Source organism: Corvus hawaiiensis, chromosome 9 (genome assembly GCF_020740725.1).
Source record: "Corvus hawaiiensis isolate bCorHaw1 chromosome 9, bCorHaw1.pri.cur, whole genome shotgun sequence".
Classification (NCBI taxonomy): domain Eukaryota; kingdom Metazoa; phylum Chordata; class Aves; order Passeriformes; family Corvidae; genus Corvus; species Corvus hawaiiensis.
Genome location: NC_063221.1, coordinates 21,486,375 through 21,514,047, shown reverse-complemented (window position 1 = coordinate 21,514,047; position 27,673 = coordinate 21,486,375). Strand labels below are relative to the sequence as shown.

Here is a 27,673-nt window from a genome sequence, read left to right as displayed (position 1 = left end):
AAATGCACGTAGCAGAGCTGTGTAGCCCTACCTGCAAGTCCCAACACTTGATAAATACACAGGTCACCTGCTGAAAAAACTTTACTGAAAAGAGTTTGAGCATTGTCTGCCTCCAAGGCTATAATTACCTCCTGCTGCAGTAGATCTTCTGAATAGATCCATCAAAGGCTGCAAAATTGCTACTGCACGCAGTGAGATTTTCTCCACAAATTCACAGCAGCAATTTGCTCTCCCGCCTCCCACACCCTGGCACCGCTATGGCGCCTCAGGGGCCTCACCTCAGTTCCGCCAGCAGTGCTGGAGGTCACCGCAGTGGGATGCCTGGCAAGCGGCTTCCAGCAGGTTCCATGGACTGTCCTTCTCTCCAGCCGGGTGGGGGTGGCTGCAAAGCCTCACCAGGAGCCTGAAGAGGCCTTTGGCTTTTCATGCCATCGGCCTCGGAGCGGAGGGAGAAGCAGCCGCCTCCATGGCGGAGCTGGGACAGGGCTGCGCCTGCAGAGCGGCTCAGGCCGGGCTCTGGGGCTCTGAGGTGGAGGCTGCTCGGCGGCCAAAGGAAGCAGGAGGTTCGAGGTGCCATTCCTGCCAGGAGGACACCCGCAGCATTCCCCTGGCTGATTGCCCTGCCTCTCCTGCCCACTGTCTCCCACAGCTCCTGTGAGCAGGATGGGGGCCAGGATGAGGGAAATAATGAGCAAGTGGGAGATCATTATTTCCCTCGCAGTGGTGCAATGAACATTATTTTGCTACTATTTGTTGAGCTGTCGAAATGGATGTGTACTGAGTCAAACACCCTTTTCCACAGGCTGTTCCATGTTTTTCTTAACATGCTGATGGTGTTTTAGGAACAGGTTCTCCTCTGTGAGAGAGATTTCACACTGTTGTGACTCCTTCAAACTCAATACACATTTTTGAGTCATCAGTGTAGTTGTATCAGAAGGGAAGTATACGACTTGTTCAACTGTAGAGACTTTCTCTAGAAAAAAACCCCTGCAAAATAGTCAGTTTCATCAATTTCCTCCCATTTTCATGATGGCTACAGTGTGAGAATTGGAAAATTTTTGTTCTTTTCTGATTCTAGTTATTTTTTCCCTCACAAAGGTGGGCCTGGCTCTGGCAAAGGCAGCCAATGTGAACAGTTAGCCAAGAAATACGGATTTACTCACCTGTCCACTAGTGACCTTCTGCAAAGTGAGTTATTGTCATTATCAGAGAGAAGTAAATTGATCAAAGACATCGTGGAGTCTGGTGAACCTGTGCCTGGTGTAAGTGATGGTTTTATTTGGGGTCCTAATGGTTAAACAAAGGCCGTGGTAGGTATATTGTCTAAAACAGTGGAAATAGATACTGGAGCTGGTAATTCCCGTTTCAGTAAAATTAATCTGTAACCTGAGGGGGACATTTCCTCATTGCCAAACCTGTGGCACTTGTTTCCCCTTTCAGTGCTAGTATTTCTTTATGTTTCACATAGGCAATAAATTAGACATGAAATACAGTGAGACAGATGCACTGCAAAATGTAAGTATAAGTACAGAAAACAGAAACTTTATGTCCTTTTTATAGTGTTACATTTCAGATTCAGAGTTGGTTGTCCTGGCAGCTATTTTAAATTACAGTACCTGCAGCAGTTCCCTGCAGAGCTGGCTGACATCCCAGAGTAGCTGGACTGCAGCTTAATGGAGATTGTGAAGGCAGAGGGTGTCATTCTCAGATGGACCTGATTTTACATGGCAGGTCCACAGTCCCAACTCTTGATGGCTCTTCAGCAAGTGCAGCTAGGTCAGAGGATGTGTTTGTTAATGAAAGATACTGGAAAATGCTGCTCAGGGGAAACTAAAATCTGTGCTCAGGCTTGATTTTGATTGCTTTGCTCTTCAGTGTGTTTGGTCAGATGGGGTCACTTTCCATGTAATGTAATTACACCAGTGACATAGCAAAATGCAATCAGATTGGAAAATGCTGCAACGGTACTCTGGAGTTTCACATTCATTCTAGATATTAACATTCATTTTGAAACTAGGAAATGTTCTGAGCTATCTAGAGGGCACTTCGGGAAATCCTGGATGGATTGCAACACTAGATTTGTGTGGCATAGCTGGTCCTGAGAGAAGAAAAAGCAGGGTGCCCTGCTACCAGCAGGACAAGAAAAACACCTTCATTTACAGGACTTACTTATAGCCAAACAGGGCCATTTTCAAGGGTGTAGGACTAAAGTCAGTGTAACAAAGTAAGGTATCAACCTTACTAATTAACCAACTAATTCCCTCTCTTTCCTTTACAGGGTATTGTTCTAGAGCTACTGAAGGAAGCCATGGTTTCCAAGCTAGGGGACACAAAAGGATTCCTGATCGATGGGTATCCCCAAGAGCTGAAAGATGCAGAAGAGTTTGAGAGCAAGGTGACCATACAATTGTAATGGTGTTATAACTCCTGTAACTCTGGTGCTGCTTGGGTCCCTCTCTTCAGCTGATTGCAGCAGGGACATGTAAAAAGCCAATCCAGTAGAGCTGTGCTGCTGATCACTGAAATTTTGGCACCCCATCAGTATAGCAAATCTAGCTTTTCCCCTTACCTACACAGACTCTAGAATACAAGAAGTAAAGGCTGATTTTACCTAAATTTAATGTAAACCAGAAACAATTCACATTTAGGGGAAAGCATCATTTTAGAATGATGGTGCTGTTTCTTATGAAAAACTGATCAAGCACTATCTGATATAGGTTCATAAAAGTATGTATCTTCACAGTTAATATTTATTAACAGTGAGCCAGCTCTGCTTAAGCTTGCTGCCACTTGAAACAGCCAAACACAGATTTAATTTTGGTGATGAGTAACAGGTGGCACAGCCATAAAAAGAGCGTTCTGCAAGTGCCTGCGTGGCAGTTCCGAGAGTTATCGATTTCCTCAGTATGTGCTAAGACCTAGTGAGAAGTCTCAGCCATGCATTTCTCAGTCTGCAGAAAATACTCTGTCTAAGCCTATGAATGAATCTGCCAGGGTTTAGGAGAAGTCATGAACTAGAGAAAATAGTTAGTATATGTTACATCATATTACACTCCACAAACGTCCTAAACAAGTTTGCAAGGTAATAAAACTTCAACGAATCCCCTGTTTTCTCACTGAACCTTTAGCTGCTTTATTTAGTTGATTACCACAAAAGCGCCTAGCAAGATTTAGACGTCAGCAGCCAGACAAAATAATGGGCAATGTGATTTGCTATAGAAGCCATTCATGGAAATGTTGACTTATTAGTCCCTTTAATAAAATGCTGTAGACTATTAAAGAGATGTTGGGGATTTCTTTCATTTTATGTCTAAGGAAAAACGATTTCAGCAGTGCTGTTTCTCTGGCAGGCATACACGTTCGTGTCCTGTGGACACTGGTCTGTGTTATGAAGTGGGATTTAGAGATTGGAGTGTCCTGGACTGAGGTATTGCCAGCCAAATAACTCTCAATGCATCCAGTGCTGAAGCAGAGCCCCTCACATTTCCCTGAAAGCAACAGAAGGTCCTGTAGTCCTGAACTGCATTTGGTATTTGGAGTAAAAGACAAGGGCCTCAAGTGACCATTTTGAATGTGCTAAGTCACCCCTGCTGTGCCTTGTATCCACTCTTCACAGGGTGAGCTTGGCTGGCTGTGAGCTGCTCAGTAAGACTGAGAAGATTTTTTAAATGAGTCATTTTTGAGATAATGCTTGCAGTTCTTTCCAAAGGGCAATGAGAAGTTCTCAAATTATAATTGAATGAAAAGAGATGCACATCAGGCCTTATTAATTAATGGCAGCAAAGTGAAGATGAATAATGCTATATATCTACATGATATGTAAAAAGCTTTATAATTGTTAACGAAGACCTGTTCTATTTACAAGACATCAAGAATAATGCTTGTATTTCAAAGCTTGACTCATAAACAGAATGAGCTATGTAGAAACAGCTTATTCTCCTGCCAGTTTTGCCCAATTCCCTTCTATGATACAATTGTACTTTTATCCAGCCGTAATTCTAGAGAATTATGTTCTGTTCCCTCCCTCCCTCTGTTCCCTCCCTTCTGCAAGGTGAGGAAACATTATTAAATTATATATTCCCCAGCACCAGGTGGGAAATACCCAGTAGGACAAGTTAAAGACCCAAAACATTAGACTTGTTTGGTATGTATCATTTAAGCTAAATTGTGTCAGGAAAATAGTAATTTAACAAAAGAAAAAAAAGCAGCCAAAATTGCTGTAATACCTGATAAGGGATTGCTTTCACTTTTTGTGGGGTTTAGTTTGGAAGAAAGATAATTCTGGTGTTTTGAATTCCAGATAACAATGCTACAACTTTTAAGAAAACCATGTATATTTTTCAAAAGCAGATCAGACTGAGTCTATCAAGCAAGATCTTGTTATCTGATCCTATCAGTCAGTAGACTCCTTCCTGTCCTCATTGTAAGATGATGATATGAATATAACTGATGAAGGAATTATTTCCCACTTATTCTATTATAATTTAGAACAGAGCATAGAACTCCTCATGTGAAACTGGGAGGAAATAACTTCTCACCATCCTAGTCCCGTTATGCAAAAAGGGCATTTGTTTAAATCATTGATTAAGTCCACATCTTTTTTTTAATTCTCTGTCTCTTGCACTATTAAAACTGCTTTGTTGGCTTTTTAAATCTCCAAACCCAGTGCTACTACAGCTAATAGCATTAATGTTTTCTGGGCTGTGTGGGAAAAATGGGAAGATAAAAGCCTGTCATTGAACTGTCCGACATAATCCCTTGGCTTCAGCTTCTCTTAGGAATTCATTAAGGGTAGTAGAAAGGTCAACACAATCCAGACATCCTCAGTCAAGTGCAGAAGGCCTGACATGAAATATTTACCTTTAGAATATTTTTTCCTTTAAGGGCTGTCAACAAAGATAACAATGCCAATTTCCACATATCAACCATTTAGACTTTCTTTGCTGTAGCCATGGTAAAAATATAATTTTGTAATGGTCACTAGTGTGAAGAGCAGTCATCTTTTTTCAAGATTTCTCACTTTTTCCTAAGAACTGTTCTCCAGATCTCTGCTGGAAAGGGAAGGAATGAGAAAAATACCGAGAATGTCATTGAAGGATTAAATACATAACTGCATGGAAGAATTACCTTTTTTTTTTCACTGAACCTGTAACACTTTTATTTTGCTTGAGAGAGCAAAATAGGGAGTGTTTCCCTTTGGACTCAGCCCAGCAGTATTTGCTCATACAAAATCTTGTGTCAGAGAGTGCCTGAGCAGGGTGCATGACAGTGCATTCTAAGATTTATGCTAAATGACGCACATATTTTTCAGTGTTTCAGGGTAAGAATGATGAAGATTTGTGTTTAGAACTTTTGGCTCTCTCCTGAAATACCATAAAGAGCATTTTGCTCTTTCTTGCCATTTCTTTTTTTCCCATAAACTACTGCAGTATCTATGATCGAATGTAGAGAGAGACAATTATTTATGATCTTTGCCAGGCCTAAGAATAAAAATAAATAAATCCATATTTATTTTTATTATGGGAAAGGATAGACTCTCCCTCCTGACTAGTTTGGCACTAGCCAAACAACATTAAATGGTCAGCTTCTCATAGAATTTAGAAATTACTTGAATTTGAAATTTGAAAATGTAGAGAAGTGTATCACATTCTTCCTTTACACCATGGGTAGGAATTATGTGGGTACACTGCAAATGAGGACATAAAATACCGTGTGACATAAAGTAATTCACAGAATGTATTCCTGTGAATATTTGATGGTGTCCCTGAGCCTGTCTGTTGTTCCTCATTTCCATTGTAAGTGGGCACACTTTTATGGGGACATTTCCTGCTACTGCATCTTGAAATTCTAAGCTATAATTTACCACTCCCATTTCACGCATTGAACGAAGAAAAGGCTACAAATATAACTGTGTCAAGTATTCCATAAGTCCTGTACTCTTTGCATCATGCAAATAATGAACTGATGCTCTTCAGTCCAAGCAGCCAGAATTTGTCAGATCCTGACTCTTTATCTCTCTGTGTAGAGCCCAGGCAAGCACAGCCTTGATCCTCAATTCTGGCATCTCTGAGTGCTGCTGCAATGGGAAGTGTTTGTTAATAAGCATAATTTCTGCACAGACAAGTACTATTTGCTAATAAATTCCTTGATGACTGTTTTGGTATTATCCAAACAAAATCTGTTTTACCAGGCCAGTACTTTGAATGTTTGTTGTTTTCCTTTGTCTCTAGATTGGGGAACCAAAGCTTGTGCTCTGCCTGGACTGCTCTGCAGAAACCATGAGCAGTCGCCTTCTGATGAGGAATCAGAGCAGTCAGAACTCTGATAACATTGAAACCACTGAGGAAAGAATTGAAAGCTACTACCAAGCATCAAACCCTCTGATCGCATACTATGAAAGCAAGACACAGTTATGCAAGGTAAATTACTTGACCTTTTAAATTAAATTTTTGCTTTTTACTTCAATTACATGCTGTATTTGGAAAACACTGACACAACACCATTTATGAACGGTTTCTGCATTTTCCAGTTGTTCTCATTTTACAGTTCCCTGGTTTGTTTGCAACTTCTGCAAACTTCTGTGTCCCACAGCACTGTTTGAAAGAATAAAACCACGGATTTATCCTTAGTCTGAGAACATATCCTGAATCAATAACTCATCTGCAGAGAATCTCTTATTAAACATAAATTCTGGAAAGCTTTTCTTTAAGTATTAGGATTTATTACTCTATAAGGGCTTTCAGAATTAGGAAGAAAGATTATGTTAATCCAAAGCCCTTTAGTAAAATTTTCAAATCTGACAGTGTATATCCTGAAATAAAACAGACCTGCATACAAGAAAGATCTTTTTTGCTGGCATAAATAATATATTAATTTCAGTAAATTACCTCAATTTACACCTGCTCAGGATGTGATATTTAAAGCCTTCTTTTTATTCTGTAATCAATACTTTACAGAGAAGCAAGAAAAATTCCATCAGTGAACTTAGCTGGCACTCATTTACATAGGATGTTCAGGGTTTTTTTCTTTATTTCTCTGCTCTGTTATAGCAAACTGTCCCTTAGTTCAGCTACAGAAAGATCTAGTCCTACTGCTCTATCTTGTCCTAAAAGCGAAAGAATTCAATAATAGTTTCTGGAACTATTATGGGGTTTTTTTCTAGAGGCTGTAGCAAACATGCAAAACACATGCCCCAAACTATTCTCCTCTGCAAAGTTCCCAAAAGAAAAAGAAGCAGCTAATTTATGCACCAATATCCTGACCTGAGAACAGGGTAAAGGACACAAAGCTGAGAAAAATGATACTCAAAGGAAGAGTCCTTATTTGTGGCCTCTCCTAACCCCAACAATAAGTGCACATAAAACAAAGTCTCAGTGGCAGAAAAATGTTCCCGCTTACTTTTCATCTTTAAGCTTACAAAAAATTATGTGGTTTATTTGTTTTTTCTTTGAGGAGCTATCTTGCCAAAATTGCAAGGATGTGCCTAATTAAGAATTCAGTACAATACACAATACACCAACACAGCACAATGCAAAGGAAAACAGAGCTCTCTGTCTCAGTATACTATTGCAGGGAGCTGTGCCTACCACAGTGTTTCCCTTTTTGAAGCATCAGGGAAGTGACAGCCCCAAAGAGAGTGAAACTGCACTTAATACTTTCACACAGATTTTGCATTCATGATCTGCCTCATTTCACTTGACATAGACTTTCCTTGCCCTCCCTTAATGCTTCTGCTGCAAGTTCCTGCTCCATCTCCTATGTAATGGCAAAACATGCAGTCTTTCTTTGAAAGCTGGTAGCTCATTAGCTCCTTAAGGAACTTGCCTAATCTGTGGGTCAGAGCTGGATATGTGATTTGTACTCATACCATTAGTTTTGGGGAAGCTGACATTGTATGTTTGCATGTTAGAAAATACCCGTGCTTTGGTTGAACAGTGCCTACACTGCTTTCCTCACAATGTCTGTACGTTGTCTGAACTTGCTTCTGGTGAATATAGTGTTTACCATACATCCATCTTCCAGGTGGAACCATTGGGTATGAATGCTTTGTAAAACCAGCTTTATCAACATTACCATGGAAAATGTCTTTTAAACCTATTTTAGAGGTGGATATGTTTAAGCTACATGTGTTGAAGAAAGCAAGAGTCAAGGGGAAGTTTGCAATTCCCAGGACACGGGGTTAGCTTCTTATTCATAGCAACAGATTCTACTAACAGCCAAGCATTGACATCAGCAGCCACTGGGTGTTCTCTGAATGATGAAAGGAAATTCAGGTGGAAAGCAGAACAATTGACTCTAATAACTTCTGATCAAATATATCAAGTACAACTTCTGACTGCAATTTTTTTTTGGTGCAGGCTGGGCTAAAATAGTCCTTGATTTTGTTATTTGTAATATCATACACACATAGAGAAGACTGAGACTTTACCTAGAGGCAGTCTAACATGTTTAATATTTTTCTTGCTGATTTTAATTAAAATATCACATGTTTTCAGCCTTGGGAAGCTGTCCATTCCTAAGTGGGTTTTATCACTCTCCAACACAGACCAGTGCTGGCTGAAGATGTTAATGCTCCCATGGAGATGCTGCTGCCTCTAGAACTCTGTTTCCTGGAAGAACTGTGTGTGTTTCCTATCCATTTCAGACAAAGCTACCAACATTAATTTACCAGTGATGATTTGAAGACCCCTTAAAATAAATTCTCACCTACATTCATGGATTTATTTTAAATCACCCATGGACCTCCATGTAACTACAGATCAGAGGTTGTGCACTCTTTTTCTTAGTCAAAGCTGGTGGGATCCAACAGCTTCAGGGAAGTGATGCCTTCCTAAAGGTGCTATTTGGAGATCCAGATCAGTCTGTGATCCCAGGATAAGCAGTGGCCAAAGCATCTGAAGAGAAGCTGTTTAAGAGAGGAAGAGAAGAAGGGTCTAAAAGAATCTTTGATTCCTGCCTAGGTTTGGTTTTTCAACAGGAGCAGCTCTTCAGTAAAGGCCCACGTGAGCTTTATGTCCCTTGAGATTGCAGCAATGCACTTTCTTAAGCATACAGAGGAGTGGGTGTTGAGATTCTAGAGGAATATTAGAGTCTAAATCCCACTAACTTCCATGAAGACTTGGTATTAACCTTTTCTAGTCAGCTTACTGGAGCATGTGGCTAAGGACCACTAAATTCTAAATATTAATTGTATAAGTGATCATGTTTTATAGGGCTTGACTTTAGCACCCAGCCCCACTTGGCCACAGAAAAGAAAATCAGAAATAGACTTGTTTAACAAGAAAATGGGTTGGCATACTGGTGTTGTTTAATTTCTCCAGTTTAAGTGTATTTAGGGTTGGACAAAGTTTTCCAGAGACTGGGAACAGTACATGACAACAGTGGTATGTATTTAACTTGTCCTATCCACTCCAAAGGTTTTCAGTCCTGAAACAGGCTGATTAAATATGCAAATGTAGAATTTGGTCCTGGGCAGAAGGCCAGCAGAAGGTCTGGTGTGGGAATTAATGTTGGGTGAGCACTCAGCAGAGCAGGAACTGATCTGTCACACCACATCAAGGTGTGGTGAGAGTACAGTGTCGAAGGAGCTTTCTTGCTCTGTGCACTGGAACAGGCGTTAAGGCATGGTTGGATGGAGCCTGACGAACACCGTGCAGACAGAAAAGCTCAGGTCTGACCTGGCTTCCTCTGAACTCATTGGGAATTCTCTCCTTGCTTTACTTGCACAGAAGAGACAAAGGTATATGGTTGTAACAGCATTCCCACTTTAATCCTTGAGGATTTTATGACCTTCTCCAACCTGGAGTTATTGTGCATAGGTACATTCTTAACTAACTAATATGCTATTTGGAACTGGAACATTTTTCCATTCTGCTGACCTCTGAACAACAACAGTGACCTGGTGAAGCTGACAAAAGATCAGGATTGTGTTGGAAATTTCCCTTTGGCCAAGATTACCTCTTCATGTTTCTGCTCAGCAGTGGAGGTTTGAGGCATGGACAGAGGGTCAAGGCTGTGGGTGCAGATGAAACACCTGTGAACCTGACAATAATAAATAACAACAATCCTTCCAGCACCCTGCTGAGATGAAGAACTGTATGTATTTTCAAGGGAAAATTAACTGAAGAATGAAGGGCAAAGGCAACAGTGTTCTCACTTTTCTGCTGAGGCATTACGTTTCTAAATTGTGTTCTGGAAGGTAAAGTAGTTGTGATTAATAATATAGAAATTTTTCAAATAATTTTTTAAAAAAATCATGTTCTGGGGATTTAGTTTAATATGCCATAATTTCTTTCGTAGTCAGTTACAGAACACCCACCTGCTGCTAAGGACAGCAAGTGATTGCTTTTCAGTAAAGACCTGGTACTGGAAATGCAAGGGCTGAAAGCACTACTCTCAAAAACATTGCCTGCAAACTGACTGATTCTGTGGGAATCAGGTGCTTCAGATTAACGAAATTAAATTAAATGAAACTGAATGTATTATAGTAGTAGTAAGCAGGTCGATACCGTTGGTTTTAAATCTATTTCTCAGTGATTTCCAAGGCAGCTGGACAGAAAAGTGTATCTGAAAATTTAGTAGACACCTACTTGTGTTTTGACATGGCTAAATGTAAATCCCTTCCAATATATGGCCCTCTGACAACTGCGAAGAAAGGGAGAAAAAAAGAGATTGTTTTTAATATCTGACTCATCCTTTAAAGCTTTTTTGAAGTGACAGTATGTAGGAGGGTAGTAAGTAAAAGAGAAGAGCAATGCATTGGTAGTCAAGCAAGACAGCCCTGATCCTACCTAGCTAACATAAGACACCTGGTAGGTGTCTTAAATACAAGTTTCCTGTTCAAAGTCACCTGAGGAAAAGGGCAGTAGTCTAACAAATAAGCTAAGCAGGCCAGAGCAGAGGATTAAGGATGTCCAAAAACTTTGACTATTTCAGATCACATGCTGTGAAAGCTTAGCCTACAAAGTCCAACAGAAGTTCGTTTTTCTGTGCTTATTTCCTTTCTTTTTTTTTTTTCCTCAGTGTTGTTCTACTATTTCTTTCTAAAATCAGTTGAAGTCACATTTTCCATAACCATCATGAAAGAACATGTGACCATCTACCCTCTCCCAGTCTTCCACTTGTGAGCCTTCCCTTGTGATCCCATTAGAAGTGTGTGTGGGGAGGGACAAGTTCCCCCTTCCAAGAAGGGGCAATCAATGGTAATAGTGAGAGCAGGTATGTGGTTTATTTCCATCTTTTGAAAGGTTCTCAGAGACCCATTAACCCTGATAGATAAGGATGTGGGGAACAAAGGAACAAGTGATTCTCTATTCCCTCCTTGGTGATTTGTGGCCCATTAGATGAGACACTGATCTAGAAAGATACATCAGAAACATTGGCAGGGGCTTATAGATAAAACAGCAGAAAATTCATGCCTAATGTGAATCGGTCTCAGGGCAGTGTGTTTTCAGTGGATTTACAGACAGCTTGATCCATTGCTCTGAGAACCAGGTGCTGCACAGTCTCTCATTGGTTTTCTAACACACTTTAATGATGAAGACATAAATGTTAGTGACAACAAAGCTAAACTTGACTGACCTTCAGTAAGAAGGTTCTAACTAGTGAGTTTATTCCAGAGTCTGTCCTCAGCCATCCTCTCTACAGACAGTCAGGTTCTTCTCAGTGGCAGTACATGTTTAGGGTTCTAAATTTCAAAACCTACAACAAATGGAAATTTGTTGACAGAAAACTTAATTGGCTGATTTTAATGATAAAACGAACAACATTGTACTATAGGGATGGTTACTCCAATAATTTTTCATATGAGCTCATTAAATTTCTCTGAAGTTACCAAAAGCCATAGCTACATTTCAAATCTGTGGAAAACTGTATATGGATCTTGTTTTATGAGAAGCCAGCCTTAAATAGCCTTGAAAACAGGCCTAATTTATGAGGTTTGTTATATTCTGGGAAAGAGAAATACAAAGTTTTCTCTCTGGAGCTGCTGAGAGTATTGTTAAGTTACTGTAGTACTAGATGTGAATTATTGGCACATTAAGTTAGTTCTGTGCCACGATGTTAAGTTAGTTTTATGAATTGGGCCTTTGTTACTTAGGAGGCCAGCATGGGAAGCACTGGGGCTGTTGTTAGGCCCATCCATATTTTACTGCTACTGTTAGGAAGTCAGCGTTCCAGCCCATCATAAAGGGCAGCAATTTCCATGCTTGCAGAACTGATTCTTCATCACAACTCCCTAGATCTAGACCTGAGTATCAGTCCCAGTTCTAAAGAGGTCACCAAAAATCCAGTGGCAATCAGCTGTGCTGTTAGATTAGATCAGTTGGACTGTGAAGAAGTATTTATGAAGTAAAGAGGTAATAAAAATACATACTAAGACAAGAGCTTTGAAATGGCTGTGGCCTTCACCCTGAGTGTGGTGTACTTCCTGTGGGATAGCCATATGAAAGTAGTTGTCTTGGCACTGGAGACAGGCAAAACAAGGTGTTTTATAGCAGCTGAGATGAGAGTTGCTGGTTGTAACTGGAGGAGGTAGACATTTGGTCCAGAATGGTTCAGCGCTCCCATTTGGTCTTTGCTAATAGTAAGTACCCCCCCAGTTCTAAACACTTCTGGAAGATGTGCAGCCCTTGAGGGAGAACTGCCCCTTCTAAGGCACCAGCACGTGCCTGCTCCTGCCTCAGCTCTGCAAAAAGTGGCAGCAGCAGCAGCAGCAAATGCCACCACGAGGGACAGTGAAGGAGGCAAGGGAACCATGGCCTGGGAGCTGGCCCGGGGGCCGAGGGCAGCTCAGCTCCCACTGTCACATACCCCTGCAGTGGGCCCGAGGGGACTGGGCTCAGTCAGGCCAGGCTGGGTATCCACTGCTGCAGCTCTGGGTGTGGAATGGGCTGGTGAGATGTGCCAGCACTTCCAACAGGATGCACCAGGGAGCAGACTTCGCAGCATCTGTGGATGCCACCAAGAGCGACACCAAGCAATGGAGAGTGCCTGCAGTCCCTGCTGGATCTCTGCAAGGAGCAGCTGCTGACTCCCACACAGGACTCTGCACCAAGGGACTTAGATGTACATGGAGTGCAGTAAGCTGTACAGGAGCTGGCTGCAAGACAACACCATATCTGAGCAGAATTTCTTGGCCTATTTAAAAATACATTTATTTGAATATGAAACTCCTTTAATTCTCCTGCAGACCAAAGAGATGGCAGAAAGTATTATGGTCAGAAATGTCCCCTTCAAACACTACAATTGTCTGGCATTCTAGCCAGCAACTTGGAGATGAAAATGCAGCAGTTCAGAAAAAGATCCCTTGGCAAAGTTATCATGGGTCCATTTAATTTTGTGCAAACTCCATGTCATGCATACATGAAAAACTAAGCATGGCAAAGCAGAGAAGAAGCTTGCTTTTGAGTAAAGACCAAAGCTCTCAGCAGGCATTTGAGGAAAGGAATAATCAGCAGATGCATCTGTGTGGTGTACACAGCCAGTGTGAAAACTGCTTCTGTCACTGCTGTGAGGGCAAAAGACAGCTCTGCTTCCTCAAGTGACACAGCATGGGATGGACGTGAAACTCATTGCTCAGAACAGCTCAGTTCTGCCTCACATTTTCCAGGGAATACAGAAAAATATTACTGGCTGCAAACGTCATTCCTCACTGCCAAAATGCAGCTTTCTCTTCCTCAGCATAGGAAAGTAAATTGGTCTTGTTTTTGTCAAGTACAGTAATGAAAAATAACTTGATCAGAAAACTGAATCTTTGGGGTGTTAAAGAAAAAAATTGCTTCGATGAAAGTTGAGTTCTACCACAAAAGCAGTGCCCCTATAGAAGACAGGGGCAAAGGATGTCATAAAACCAGAACCAGTTCACCAAGCTTTCAAATATAAATGCACAGAAACACAGGGATTTGCTAAGTTACTGTGGAGCAGCCAAAACCCAGAGTGCTGTGCAGCCCTTCAGAAGGACCTCAACAGGCTGGAGCGATGGGCAAAGAGCCCTTGGCAACTGTTCTGTATCAAAGGTGTAACTTTACTTCAAAACCTGAGTACTTAAGATTTTAAGCTCCTTCACTTGACTAATGTACTTTGCTATAGACAATCAAGCCTGTGGAACCTTCTTACGTAAATCTGTGGAAACAAAATGAGTAATCTGGTTTATTGAAGCTGCTCCTCTCCATGAGAATGCTTCTACCACGAAGCAGAATGACTTTCATTTTATATTAGACCTGGTTTTTTGTGCCAATGTTTAGATTGTGAGATAATAATTTGTAATTTAATCAAAACTTGTTTTTTCCTGCTTCACAGGTTGATGCAGAAGGAACACAGGAAGATGTTTTTCTGGAAATCTGCAAGACAATTGACTCTTTTCTGAAAAAGGAAGAGGCAGCATTTTCTTTCTCACCAGAAATGCAGTAATGGTGTGTACTGGTGTGTACACAGCCTCGCCCACGTGCACCCCCCCACAGCCACGATTTGCTGGTCAAAGCAGTGCTGCTTTCTTGAGAGGTATCTGGAATTTGTGCATGTGGTGTGTTACTCTAGATGAAATCTTTGTTCTGACAATACACTCAACAGAAAGTGCTCTGTATGCTAACCCCACTCTAAGAACTGTATTTTGTTTTCTTGGGTGTTTGCTCTTCACGGGCGAAAAGCAGCGAGGTGAGCAGCAGCTGTGCTTTGTATTTCATGGTCACACACATTCCATGGGAAATGGGACAGTGCCTGGCCAGCAGGGAGCTCTCCACCCACCCCAGTCACTGTCCAGCAGACTGACATTAGGGTTATTGCATACAGGTTTCCCACTGGTTATTTTCTTTTAACTAACAGTATTAACTTTTGTGGTGTCACTTAGCTTGTTCTTGGGCTTTAGTGACTAAAACCTGTTCTCTGTAGCATGTAGCTGTAAGAGAGCTGGAATTAGTCAAGCTAGAAGTTAAAATAAACTTTTCACACATCCCCAGAACACTATTGCAAGGAGAAAAATTAATTGAAGATACAGTTGAATGTTGTGGAAGTCTGTCAATCCATTATTGGGGAGCAGACACCATTTTTGAGACAGTCTTGTCTTCTGCTGGGAATGTTATGATTTTATAACTGACTTCCCAGTTTTGTGAGCTGAGAATGATGATTGTATTGTATAGTCAAGTGTGCAATCCAGTAATGATCCATGTCAACAGCAGTTGTACTATAGCTATTAAAGTCTATATGTAAAGTTGATTATGAGCCAGAACATCTCATGTCATCTTTAAATTACACTTTGGAAGTATTTCAAATGCAAAATTCAGATCATTATCTATTGTCTTGTACTGGCATTGCCAAAACTTGGGGGGGGTGTGGTGGGGTGGGAAACCAACAAAAAAGGAACATGTCAGGGATTATTTGATTCATGTTGCTTGCACCTTTAGTAAGCCATTTATCTGTAATCTGCAAAAAAGTCTGTAAAAGTCATAGCGTATTTCCATTAGGTTAACCAAAATATTGTGGAGTTTCTTTGGTATACTGACAGCTAAATAGAAGCTTGTTTGACATTCCTGTAAAGTAACTGCATCCTTTTACTGGAACTACTGGATGAATTCACAGTGAAAGTGGGTTGCATGATTGCTTGTACTGTCAAAGGTGTACTTTATGCAGCAGATTTGCATTTTTAAAGTTACCTTTCTTGTAATGGAGACATAATACAAATAAAACATGTACAAAAATGAGGAGTAGTGATTTCTGTTACAGTACATGTGGGTTTAATCCTTTTCAAAGCACAGTACATGACTTGAAAATATAGCTCAAATCAGCATGCTTACAGAGTATGTCCTTTTTCCAATCAGGGCAGATTCTTCTGTTTCCTTTTCTTCCTTAGCATTTGCCCTGTAGATGCTAATTCAATTAATTTTTAGGGTCTGTTTTACACATGTTCTTATCCTTCATATCCTGGATGTTCCTTCTTTCCTGGGTCCTTCTATAGCCTACATTTTACCTCTGATGCTCTAAGAAGTGCTTCTCCAGCTCCAGCCAGTGCCATTGAGCAGCAGCAGCAGCGCCTGCAGTACCACACCAGCTCCAGAGGGCAGCTCTGGCTACACGAGCCCTGACGCACCAGCAGGTGCTGCTGCCGGCGGTTCTTTTTAGAAGTAGGATACTCTGCAGTTACCATAAAGTTGCAAATTCATCTGGGTAGGTTTTCTGGAGTATTTTCTATGATCTTTAATTACAGTAGAAGTTATAAAGTGTGGAGTCTCATACTTGTGCAAGATGGGAGCAAAGGCAACAGTCAGCTGCTATTTTGTTGGGGTTTTTTTTAAATCAAATTACAATTATTTACCATACACTTTCACTTTAATTTTTCTTTCTGTTTCTTCTGTCTTTTCTGTGGAAAAAACCAAAAAACCTCCATGCTTGATTTGGTGTATGTGCATTAGATACCCATTTGCATACGTTCATAATGTATGCAGGAGAAACAGCTGTATATGCATGCATAGGGAAACATTAATATTTATACATATTCAATAAAAGAGGACTTATCCAAGACACTTCTTTCTTGGGTGATTCAGACTCGAAATTACACTTTGGCTTCCAACCTTGTTCCAAGGATACCAAGATCTTTTGTTCTTTCCAAGCTATCCTAAATTGATGACTATTTTCTTTAATTTACTTTTCTTATTTTATTCCCATAATTTTTTTCAGGATATAAACAGAAAATGAATGTTACCACAGATCCTCTTCCCGATAATACATCTTCACCAACTCTAGTTTCCTATAAAGAGCACGAATGATGTGGAAAGCACATTTTTATGGTATTAGGAGGCCTCTCAGAGCAGTATCTTTTCCAATTAAAACTAAAATACATCATGTGAGTTTTGTGTTGTGTTTTTTTAAGGTTTATTAAATTTATCTAAGTATACGAGATACGTGAGATATGTTTACATATGATACTTGCTCAGTGTTTCAGCAACTGTATTGTATTACTTACTAAATAGATTAAATGCCTAAATTTTTTTTTTCTGAAGCAAAAAATAGCTACACCTAAAGTTATTGCAAAAATTAATACTGATCAATTTATAATTAGAGTTACCAGGTGCAGCCAGCCAATTACCCTTCTTATTGCCATCTTTTAAAGTCAAATTCGTTTGTTTTCTAGCTAATTGCTCTGAGTATTCTAGTTTCAAAGCAACTAGAAGTCTATTACAGTTATAAAATAATCAAGTGTTTCTGAATCACAAGCTATACATTTCAATAAAAAATATATTAAGTAAAATATGTCACAATAATTACAAAGCTTCTCAGACAATGGTATACACTGTACCAAGGCTACTAAAATCTGGATTTTCTGTGATCTGACAAAGAAGTCTGTGAGTGAGGAAGGAGAGAACTGGAATGCTAACCCTGCCAGGGCCAGAGCGGGCTGAGCAGCGCCGAGCAGCCGCAGCCCCTCGCAGAGAGCAGCGGAGGCGGGGCCGGGCGTCTCGCGGGGCTGCGCAGTGAGGGCTGGGTGACCGATCCAAGCGTCCTGTACACGATTTCCATCTTGATTAAAGAGTCAGAACTACACAGAAAGGAAGTCACAGCAAGCATTCTATATATAAACAGACTGTACCCACATAGTTTATTTCTCACAGTTCTCCTGACAATTGAACATTATTTAAGAACATACTGTATACACAGATAAGAAGAAACATACAAAATGTTTTAAATGATGCACAACAAAATCCAGCAGTATAAAAGAATGCATGTGAACCCTTGCTCACTGCTCAGGCTAAATTTAATCACTGTTTAAATAGTAATAAAAATACAATCTTTCATGGATCTTGTGCAGACTACAAAAGAGGAAAAATTATTACCATATATATGATTTATATTAGGCAGTTTTCTTTGATGAGTTGCACTAACAACTCCAAATACAGAGGCAGAAGGCTGTGTATTTTATTTTAAAGGAGTTAATGTTGAGTATTAGAGACTTTACACAGTTACTAGCACTGGCACTTTTCACCATATTTTGTACACATCACATGATCATCTTATATAACATTACATGTAAAAAATATATCTGAGTGACAATTTTATAACATTCACACACCATGAGCTGGTTAAGGAAGCAATGCCACAGTTGCCCCCTGTAGTGCTTCACTGTTGGTAAATAGAGTTCATTGTGGTTTTAAAAAAAAATTTAAAAATTGAAGGTCAACATGATTAAGCAGCTCCGATTGAATAAAGGCCTGTAGCCAGCCATCGCTGAGACAGTGAGTATTTTTAGAGTACAGCCTAGAAGCAAACACTGTCATTGGTTAAAACCTTGCCTAAAGAAGTCAGTTACTGTGCTGAAAACTATTTCACAACAAAACTGCAAGCTACTAAACTGTTTTTATATAAATACTTCATCTCCTCTGGATCTCATTATAACCAAGTTCTTCAAAGCCTTTGGAATTTACTCTATCTTTAATGTGTGCTCTCATTTCTGGCTCACCCTTTTGTATGTTTTTCTTTTGTTTAGATTCACCACCTAAAAGTGACTAATGTGGTGATAGAAAAGTCTCCCAGTGAAACCTTCTGCACACTAGGAATGTTCAGCTGCTGTTCAGTGATCTAGAACCATGACAGCTCAAAGCTGTAGTTTGACAAGTACACCCAGGAAGCTGTCATGCTGTGAGTGACATTTCAGGGAAAGCAGAGTCTTTCCAAAATGTGCACAGAATTAACAATGGTGCCATTGTTATTTTTCAAAGAGGATAGTAAACCCAAGATGGTAGATCTGCTTCCCATGTCATCTATTTGCTGGAAAGTAGTTTGGGTCAAGATAATTGTAACTGGTGCCCTGGGACATGCAGTAGTCTCTGTCTAAAAATGTCTCTGCTCTGTAAATAGGTTCTAACTGGTGATCTTCCTTATGAATCTCTGTTTCATGCAGACTGCAAGGGAAAGAAAAAGATAACAGTTTAAAAGTCAAATATTTTCCTTATCTTTAACTTTCAGAAACAGTGATCATATGAACAGATTCATACCAAATTGGATAGCAATTCATTCAATAAAGTCTAATTCCCCCCTCTATTTAACTGTACCAAACCTATCTGTCCACTATATTAAAAAAATAAAATTGTACATCCAGAATCTGCTTACAACATGTATCTCCCACAAATAGATGCCAAATTATCTTCTACTTTACCCAACACAGGATATGTGCCTTGTGCTGGAGCAAAGATTTCCACCCTACATAGGAATTATGCAGTAGAGAGATTCAATCTAATAACAAGTAAGTAGAAGCACAGGCTGCTGCTCACCAGTCAGAACACGAATCACAGAAATCCAAGGACATTTCTTGAGGGCAGTCTTGGCAGTGCCACCGAACACCCTGGATAGGTTCAATCCCGCAGTTATCACACTGTGGAGCAGATGGAAGAGCACTGAGAAAACAGCAGCTGGAGGCACTTCCATGGCTACCAGTGCACACCAATTCACCACATGGGAATCTCTGTGTGTCCGTGTGTTACTGCCAGCCCACACAGCTGAACTCCCCTCACCGCGGGCCACAACGTATTTGTGGATAAAAGTCCACATTCTCCAGGAGAGACCCTCCAGAGCCCTGAGAATCCATCAAGCTTTTGCTTTGCTTCCCACTCCCCAGATGCTCCATCTTGGCATTATCCTGCTCAAGACCAGCAGCCCAGCCCTGCCTGCAGACACTGCTCAGCCTCAGCTGGCTCTAAGAACTGCTGTGACACAGCACAAGAACGTGATGTTTCACGCAAGTCCAGCCACATGGAATGTCAGACTCTTCGTGGCAGAAGGAAGCAGTAAGACCAGACCAGCAGAGCTTGTTGGGGGGCTGCTGGGGGGCTGCAGATCAGGGCACACTGATGCACTTTCCAGCTCGGGAAATGGAGTAACACATCACGGGTGGCCTGGAACTAAAAGCCAGGTGGCTGGGAAGGAAGGGGAGTAGTATGTTCAGAGAAGGAAACAGAGGTCTAGAACTAAAACTGAGCAAGACAAGAACTAATCCCAAGAAGATCAGAGACAACACAAAAGCTAAGTGCGTGTGGCATGAAGAGAAAAAGCCAAAGTAAAAACAAAACATGAAAGACTAGATGAAACATTCACAGTGGTATAGAATAGGGGCAGAAATGGAAAAATATTTGATCAAAAAAAAGAAACCAAGAAAATGAGACTTGCAGACAAAGTTTAGGTTTTTGAAAAGCTCTCTATGAAGAGTGCTGCAGAGATAGGACTGAAAACAAAAAAGAAATGTGGGAAACAAGACTCTGCTCCCATTGCTCATCCTCTACCCATCTATCAGAACCTGAAGTTCTCTCTCAGCATCTGTGAAACCCACTGGTACAGCACCTGCTCCTGTCACCACCATTAAGGCACCCAGGGTTACAAACACCTTTCACACAGATCTGCCACAGCTGCATCCCTCCCTTCCACAGATGGCTCTCCAAGTTTGAGCGTTGATAATGAGGAGGGACTAAGCGTACCAGGAGCTGTTCTTTGAAAACATCAAGTTCAGAATAATGCTAGAACTTAAAAATTGGCTCCAGTCATCTGAATTTGAGAACCAAGACAGTGGAAAGCCCTGACCTTAATTTTTGTGTTCCAGCTCCTCTCTGCCCTGTGAAACAGAAATAATACTATGCCTTTCATTTCATAATGAAGAAAAGAAGTATTTGCAAATTGCTCGGATATTATAGCAGTGAAAGCCATAAAGAGCCCACATGGGATTCAATAATTCAATATTTAAAGCACAGGTTGAATAATGTGTAGTAAATGAGGCTGAAGGCTGTGCAGAACCAAAACGGCTCTCAACAGCTGCTTATTAGGTGAGGTCTGTCCAGCCCATGAACTGAATTTCCTGAGGGAAAACAGTACATCATCACCTGATTTCACAGCTTACTGTAATGCATAATACACTCAAACTCAAATGCAAAGAAACTTTCAAACTTCAAATGCTTGACACTGTGTAACGCCAATTTACTTCTCAGGATAATTTTATGTAGAAAAAGCAGTTTGTTAAAGTCTGGTCTGCCTGATTAAAGTTTCAAATTTTGGGGGGAAGAAAATGCTAATTTAAAAAATCCCACAAAATGAAATGCCAAACACACCATGCTAACTAAACCCAACAAAAATAAAAAGCCCTTTGGTGATCTAATAACTTAAATCTGTCAGTATCTACTGACGAGGCTGTCTTAATTTTACAGCCAACTTGAACTGAACCTTGAACTATCCTTGCATTCTTATGTAAATGGGTATTAGAAAATATATCTAGCTCTGTAACACAAAAAAACCCTGTTCCAACACTTACACCAACCAGTTAGACACAAAATCCCTTGCAAACCAGAAAATAAGATTTTGACAATGCCTTTTCTTTCATATTGCCCATTAATAGTTCTTACTGGGGCAACACATCAGTTTAACTTAATGTTTATTTTCTTAATTTTACATGAATACTGTTTTATGTCCTTGCTTCAACTTCTGTCAGTTATCACTTGATGAGATTGTGACGTCGTACAAAACAAAAAAAAATTATTAATCTATTACTCTTATCCAAAATCTCTGTCCCTTCTTTTGCCTCAGGTGGAGCCAAAATTACTCCAAATTCATAATCAGAAAATTATCATTAATGAATCACTGTCAAAACAGAATGCAGTGTAAAATGGAATTCTATCATGATTTAACAAGGCTCTAATACAAGCTGTATTTTTATAATGTGGTGAGAAAAAGACAGAATGTTTATTAATTTCCATATAACATCAGCATTCAGTGAAAGCTGAGCTACCAGAAGGAGTGAATGACGTGGGCTGTTTTTCCTAAAGAAAATGACAGAAAACAGACACAGTGAACAAGAACTAAGGAACCAAACTTGCTGTATTAAACAAAATCTCTTCAGGAAATTCAAACCACGTTCTCTTGGAAGACTTCTAAATTCCACTGAGTAACAGAAGAACATCTCTTGCACTCACCTTAAATCCCACATGCTGCACAAACCCACTTTCTGCATGCATCTGCTGGAGTTTCTGTTTCTTCAATTTTTTAAACTCTAACAGTTCTTTGTATTCAGGTAACTCTCGATATGTTACTGGAATACTCTCTTCATCCTGTTCGAGGTAAAAAACCCCAGAAAAACATTCTTACTGTAGGAATAGAGTAACTAGTAAGATATATATTTGTTCCATAAATCACGATGTATGATTAATAATGTTTAAGAAAATGATGGCAATATATTCTAACATTCTGGGAAAATATTTTAAAAAATGTAACAGCCATACCCAGTCTTAACTTCTCACCTTTACTGGTAAGAATAAAATGTGATGAGAAGCACCATGCCATGACTGAAAGAGTAAAACTTTCAGAGTTATCCAACTCCTTTATCCCTTTACTGTGTCTTAAGAGCTTATAAAAACAGACTGCTATTTTTCATAAATTATGAAGCAGTTTGTCTCCCTACAGGCCAGTGCAGACATCTTTGCCAGAGATGTACAACAAATGGTTCTCTCTTTTTCAAACACACGCAATTTCTGCTTTTTCTCATGCCATTTCCTTCACCAAAGGTTGAGGATCTGTTATGAAAGGACAGAAGCCCTAATTCTAGTTCAGATGCTCATTTCAAGGTAATGATTTTATTGTAGCAGCTGTAGTTGGTAGATGTCACCTGTTTCCAAAGATGCCAATTCTGTACTGATGTAGAGCAGTTTTCACATCCTGCACCAACAGGAACATTCAGGTAGGGAAAACAATTGCAACTACAAGGTAGTGATTAAAATTCTTCTAATCTAGCCTAAATATGTAATTTCCATTCCTTTTTATGAATCTGTGAAGACTGAAGATTCTGTATTATTTAGTAAGTTTATTAAAGGAAGTGAAGAGAAGAGGCTTTATTACATTTCTGAAAAGCCTTATCAATTATTTAATTGTAATTATGAGCCTATATAAAGGATTAGACTGCAAATATTCAGAAAGTTATGGTTGAATGACACGATTCAGTTGTGTAGTGATAAGCTACATTCTCTTAAATGTAAGGGAATTCACTCACCAGGGATTCACCTTCCATGCAAATCTCAAAAGTTTTTCTGAGAAAAACTGCCTATCACGAAGTAACTGTATACTGAATAAAGTAAGCTTTAATAGCTCCCTCGGTGGACAATTCATTCTGGAATAGTAAGTAGCTGTGTTCTAGAATAATTAGACTACTCACAAAATTAAGAAATCATACCTGGAAAGTAAATTAACTCTGTTAGAAATAGTGGGTCCTCACTTGGAAATAACTCATTTATACCAAAATATAATTTTTCAGGAATAGTTATGACTGGTAATAATCAGGCAAAATTTTTTTGTCTTTACACAGGAAAAGCATGTGGTAATTCCACTGTGAAGTCAAAGAAAACATAATTTTCCTGCTACACTGCTTTTCTTCTGCACCACGATGCAAAGTATTTTTCTCCAAGACAGCGATTGTCACCAAGAGGTCTGACTTTTAACACTAGAACAGAATCCTGTATGTTCATTCTGAATATAGTTTACAATCCCTTTTTGCTTCCAAACTGCTTTTATTTTGCACTGATTGTGGGAATCTTTTTGGTAACTGAGCTCCCGTGTGTCCTTCTACCTTACTGAAAGCCAGGACTGTATCTATCTGGAAATGGTGCTCCAGTGTGTGTGGCACATGTCCACTGTTATCACTGCAAAAATGTGAAACAGTAACTTCTGCCTAAATAAAAATAAAGCCCAGTTGATTTATGGTGCCTATATTAATTATTAGTCAGGACACCATGGCAAAACCAAAATGTTTCAGAAAACTGTTCAGAACAATTAGAAAATATGTATTTAAAAACAATACAGAACAAAAGCATGTTAGCTCAAAACCAGCTGCATTGCATCTCTTCTAATATGCATTTTGCTTTCCACACCTTTTAAGACTCTTATTGGAATACGCAAAGTTATCAGGAATGTCTGTGGGTGAGCTGAAAGATCATCAGAGAGAGAGAATACAGAATATGAGTGAAGACAGAATTTAAGACTGGGAAATAGATAAGTAAATTTAATAATTAAGGAAGGCTATGCAGTGCAGGTAAAAAAAGTCAGTAAAGAAAATGAATGGACTTATAGTGGGTGGCCTCAATGCTTGTGTTATGCAACAAGCTTTTCACACACAAGATGTCACTAGGCTCACAAAAAAAAAATAGAATTAACAAGTCGGGTTCTTCAGTCTAAGCACAGGAAAACCACAGTGATTCACACCAGCTGTGAAACTTGCCCAGCTCCCAAGCAGTAGGATATAGTCCCTCTTTGATTCTATATGGAAATGGGAACGACATATGTCTAAATTCTTGCTGTATTATTGCATGGGTTAAATTTGGAAAGTAGCACACACCATGATGTAGCAATTCACTGGGTTAGGATGTCTACTAGAATTTGCCTTTAAGAATACATAAATATGCTTGTTGATTGACAATTCAGTCTCTTAGTTCACACTTTGAAGTGGATTTTACAAAATCCATAATTAATTCAGCCAGTAAAAGATAAAAAAAAGCAGTGATGCCAATAGCATTTGAATTTTACCAGGGCTCTATGTAACCTTTCTAAAACACATCTTTAACCAGAATTCCAACTATATAATTTACAAGATTTTCAAACCTCTCTCATGCCAGATCATTTTAAAAAAATATGCAACTAAAACTTCTTCGAGCTATTTCAGGACAAGACTGTTTATGACTTACAGACTTCCTTCCTGATTTGGTCTGAATTTTTTGCTGTTGGAGGCTGTTATATTAATGATGTATTTATAATTCAAAATGGCTCATGAATCTTATTACAATTTAATACTTACTTGATGGTATTTTATGGTGAAGATGCCTAATCCTCTAAACACTAAACAAGGTCAAAGTGACAGCAAGCAAGACATTCTCTCCTTGATTTAAATTACATACCGATACTTCCTCTTCTGCTGCAGTATCCATATGGCTGTGAAAACTGCATCTGTCATCATCTTCATCCATATAAACTGGAGGTTCATGAGATGTCATGAAAGTTGAAGGTTTGAAAAGATGTTTATTTAAAGGATGTTGCCGTCTACTTGATGACTACAGTGAAAAAATGGTATATTTTTAAAAACATTCCTTGGCTATTATTTAAAAAATTTTCATTGATAAAACCTTGCCTGGAATTTGTTCTTTTACATTAAATAATCTATCATATTTCCAATTACTTTTACTTATATCTCTGTATCATAGCCTCCCACAGCTGGAGTTCTTCTCTTTCGTAACAGAGGGAATCAAATGAACAGTGCAATACTTTGGTAAAAATGCAGCAAGGAAGAGCCCTTACCATAAAGCCCCTACTCTCTAAACAGGTGGGACTGACAGCAAGAGTAAAACAGAAAGTAAGGCTGTTACAATTTTGAAGACCGAGGACCAGAGAGCAAAAATATTGAAAAACTTCCCATGGTGTGTGACACTCAGCAAGGAAGTAATTTTGCACAGGTCCAAGAGCCAAAAGATCCATGCTCAACACTCATCATCAACTTCCTGTATTTGTGGCTTAGAAAAAAATCCGAGTCTAGACCTACTGTCCTGGTGCAGGAGAGAGAAAGCAATTCATCGCACCAAAAAGAGAATTCTAAGAGTTAGAAAGAACTGCTCTCTGAAGGTTCTTTTTTGTTGCCACTGCATGAAAAAGAAACCTAAAACACATTAGGTGAAATAAATTACTCCATTAGTGCACATCTAGAAACTTTCAACTTTAACGGTGTCTGAGGGTAAGAAAGCATGCCAGTTTTAAAAGGCACTCAGCCTGTATTACTTAGTCCCCAGTGCAAGAATATTAAATATCAAAAGGAATAATTTGGGGTGAATGAAACTGACTCAACCCCTTACTTAGCTACTTTCCAGACCAGCATTTTGACATTTAATGTCAAAACTTACATTCCTCAGCTTTAAAATAACTCAAGAGTGTGAACCAAAAACGTAAGCATGAAAAGTGTTTTTCCTAACAATCATAAAAGAGAGGATTGTTTTGCACTGTGCCTAGCTGCTCATACAGCTAAAGCAAAAGGAATACTTGGAATAGTTAGTACTTTCTCCTTTTTTAGCAGGAGTTTTTATCCCAAAAGGTTCCTATATCAGTTACAAACCTGTAATATTATAGTACAACCCTTTATCTCTAAAGAGGGATTCAATCTCTAAAGAGGCATGTAGCATCATTCTATAGTTGTGCAGTTTAAAAAGTAAAGGCACAGATGACACAGATTATTTAGATGGTATGCATTGATGCAGACAGAAGTACCACAAGGAACTGCGATTAGCTCTGTTCAGTCTTAGGGAAGAGATGAAGTCTGTAGTAACAACTGGAAGGTGGTACTTCTGATCTGCAGAACTACTACAGCGCAAAAAAGAAAAGAATTTCTTCTAAGACTGACGCACTATACCCACTGTGTTGAAATGTTCCACTTTCTGCCTTATGATCACCAGCTACCTGTGTTTTGGTGCTTTTATGGTTTCCCTTAGGACTTCAAACCTCTCTAAAATACTTCCATGCATAGGTGGTATTTCACCTTGAGCTGACACAGTGATTTACATTTTCTGTTAACAGAAAACAGATCTGCATTCAATATGAGATCTGGAGTCAGGAAAGGAAAACTGTGCCTATGCTTATACAGCAGCACTGCCGTGCATAACAGTGTTGCGACCTACAAAGTGAACTGAGGATTTGAATTCTCTTCTTCTGGTGAAGAATGAACTAAAATACTACTTAAAAGCAGATAGTTAAAGATCATTTTCCCTGTGGGAAATATATCTCTAGATTAAGCTTAAAAGCAGGTGCACTAATGATATTATATAAGGATTAAATGGAAAATGATAAGCCATAATTGAAGAACTGAATACTAGAGTTCCTAAATCTCAGATCCAGTTTTATTTTCACCAGCAGTAGGTAATGGTTATACAAGAAAATAAACTGATACATCCTGCTTAATTTCCTGCATCATTTGTTAGAAGAGACCTATGTCATATGAGTAGACATACAAGGTAACTTCAACAAGATGTTCAAGAACTGAACAGGCTTCTCACCTCTCCAGTAACCATTTTAAAAAAGCATCTTGGACAATCCCCATAGAGAAATGTGTGTTCTTGTGAAGCGTCCCTTTTGACACAAATCTTTACATTAAATATATCTATGTGTCTTATTTTCCCATAGGTACGTGCTTAAAGTATTAGCATCCACTTTTCATACTTCTGTTACTGGTAATAAAGCAGACACACTGCAGTTACAGTGTACATGTACACTCCATGCCAAAATTAGGACAAGCATAGCACAAGCATGACCCAGGCTTCCAATAGCCCTTGCAATTCCTTTCTGCTGTTATCTGCACTGGAGACCTGGGAGTAACTAACCTGGTATGGTGCTGTCAATCTGTGCTCTGTTAGCAGACTGAGAGCTCCATTTCTCCACATACACTATTGGTTTGATTTTTTCATCTGCTGTATTTCTTACACAGGATACAAATAGAACACATGGATGCTGCTTAATACAAACCAGGGCACAACGACCTTACTCTTATGACCTTGCAATAAGGATGTGAGTCACACTGCAAAAACTGATGTAAGTATTAGATACGTTCTAGATAGAAGCCTAAGAAAAATCTATATGATGGGACCATTACTGCTGCAGTATGAGAATGTTAAGAATTTTATAGAAAATATGTTTC

General features: G+C 39.4%; 2 protein-coding genes across 6 annotated transcripts in view; one reads left to right on the top strand and one right to left on the bottom strand.

Moving 5' to 3' along the window:
* The window catches only part of AK5 (adenylate kinase 5), a 100,079-nt gene extending 84,384 nt beyond the window's left edge, over positions 1-15,695 (top strand). For both annotated transcript variants that reach the window (XM_048313362.1, XM_048313361.1), the window contains exons 11-14: positions 1,099-1,262; positions 2,279-2,395; positions 6,231-6,419; positions 14,299-15,695. In XM_048313362.1, the coding sequence (XP_048169319.1) occupies positions 1,099-1,262; positions 2,279-2,395; positions 6,231-6,419; positions 14,299-14,409 (581 nt within the window). In that variant the 3' untranslated portion in view covers positions 14,410-15,695. The remainder of the gene's footprint in view (positions 1-1,098; positions 1,263-2,278; positions 2,396-6,230; positions 6,420-14,298) is intronic.
* A 1,863-nt stretch (positions 15,696-17,558) lies between these two features.
* ZZZ3 (zinc finger ZZ-type containing 3) overlaps positions 17,559-27,673 on the bottom strand; it is a 57,159-nt gene continuing 47,044 nt past the window's right edge. For 3 of the 4 annotated variants that reach the window (XM_048313358.1, XM_048313356.1, XM_048313357.1), the window contains exons 10-13: positions 24,900-25,052; positions 21,936-22,070; positions 19,257-19,357; positions 17,559-18,887 (exon numbers count right to left, since the gene is read on the bottom strand). In XM_048313358.1, coding sequence (XP_048169315.1) covers positions 18,743-18,887; positions 19,257-19,357; positions 21,936-22,070; positions 24,900-25,052 — 534 coding nt within the window. In that variant the 3' untranslated portion in view covers positions 17,559-18,742. The other variant, XM_048313359.1, reaches the window with a different exon arrangement.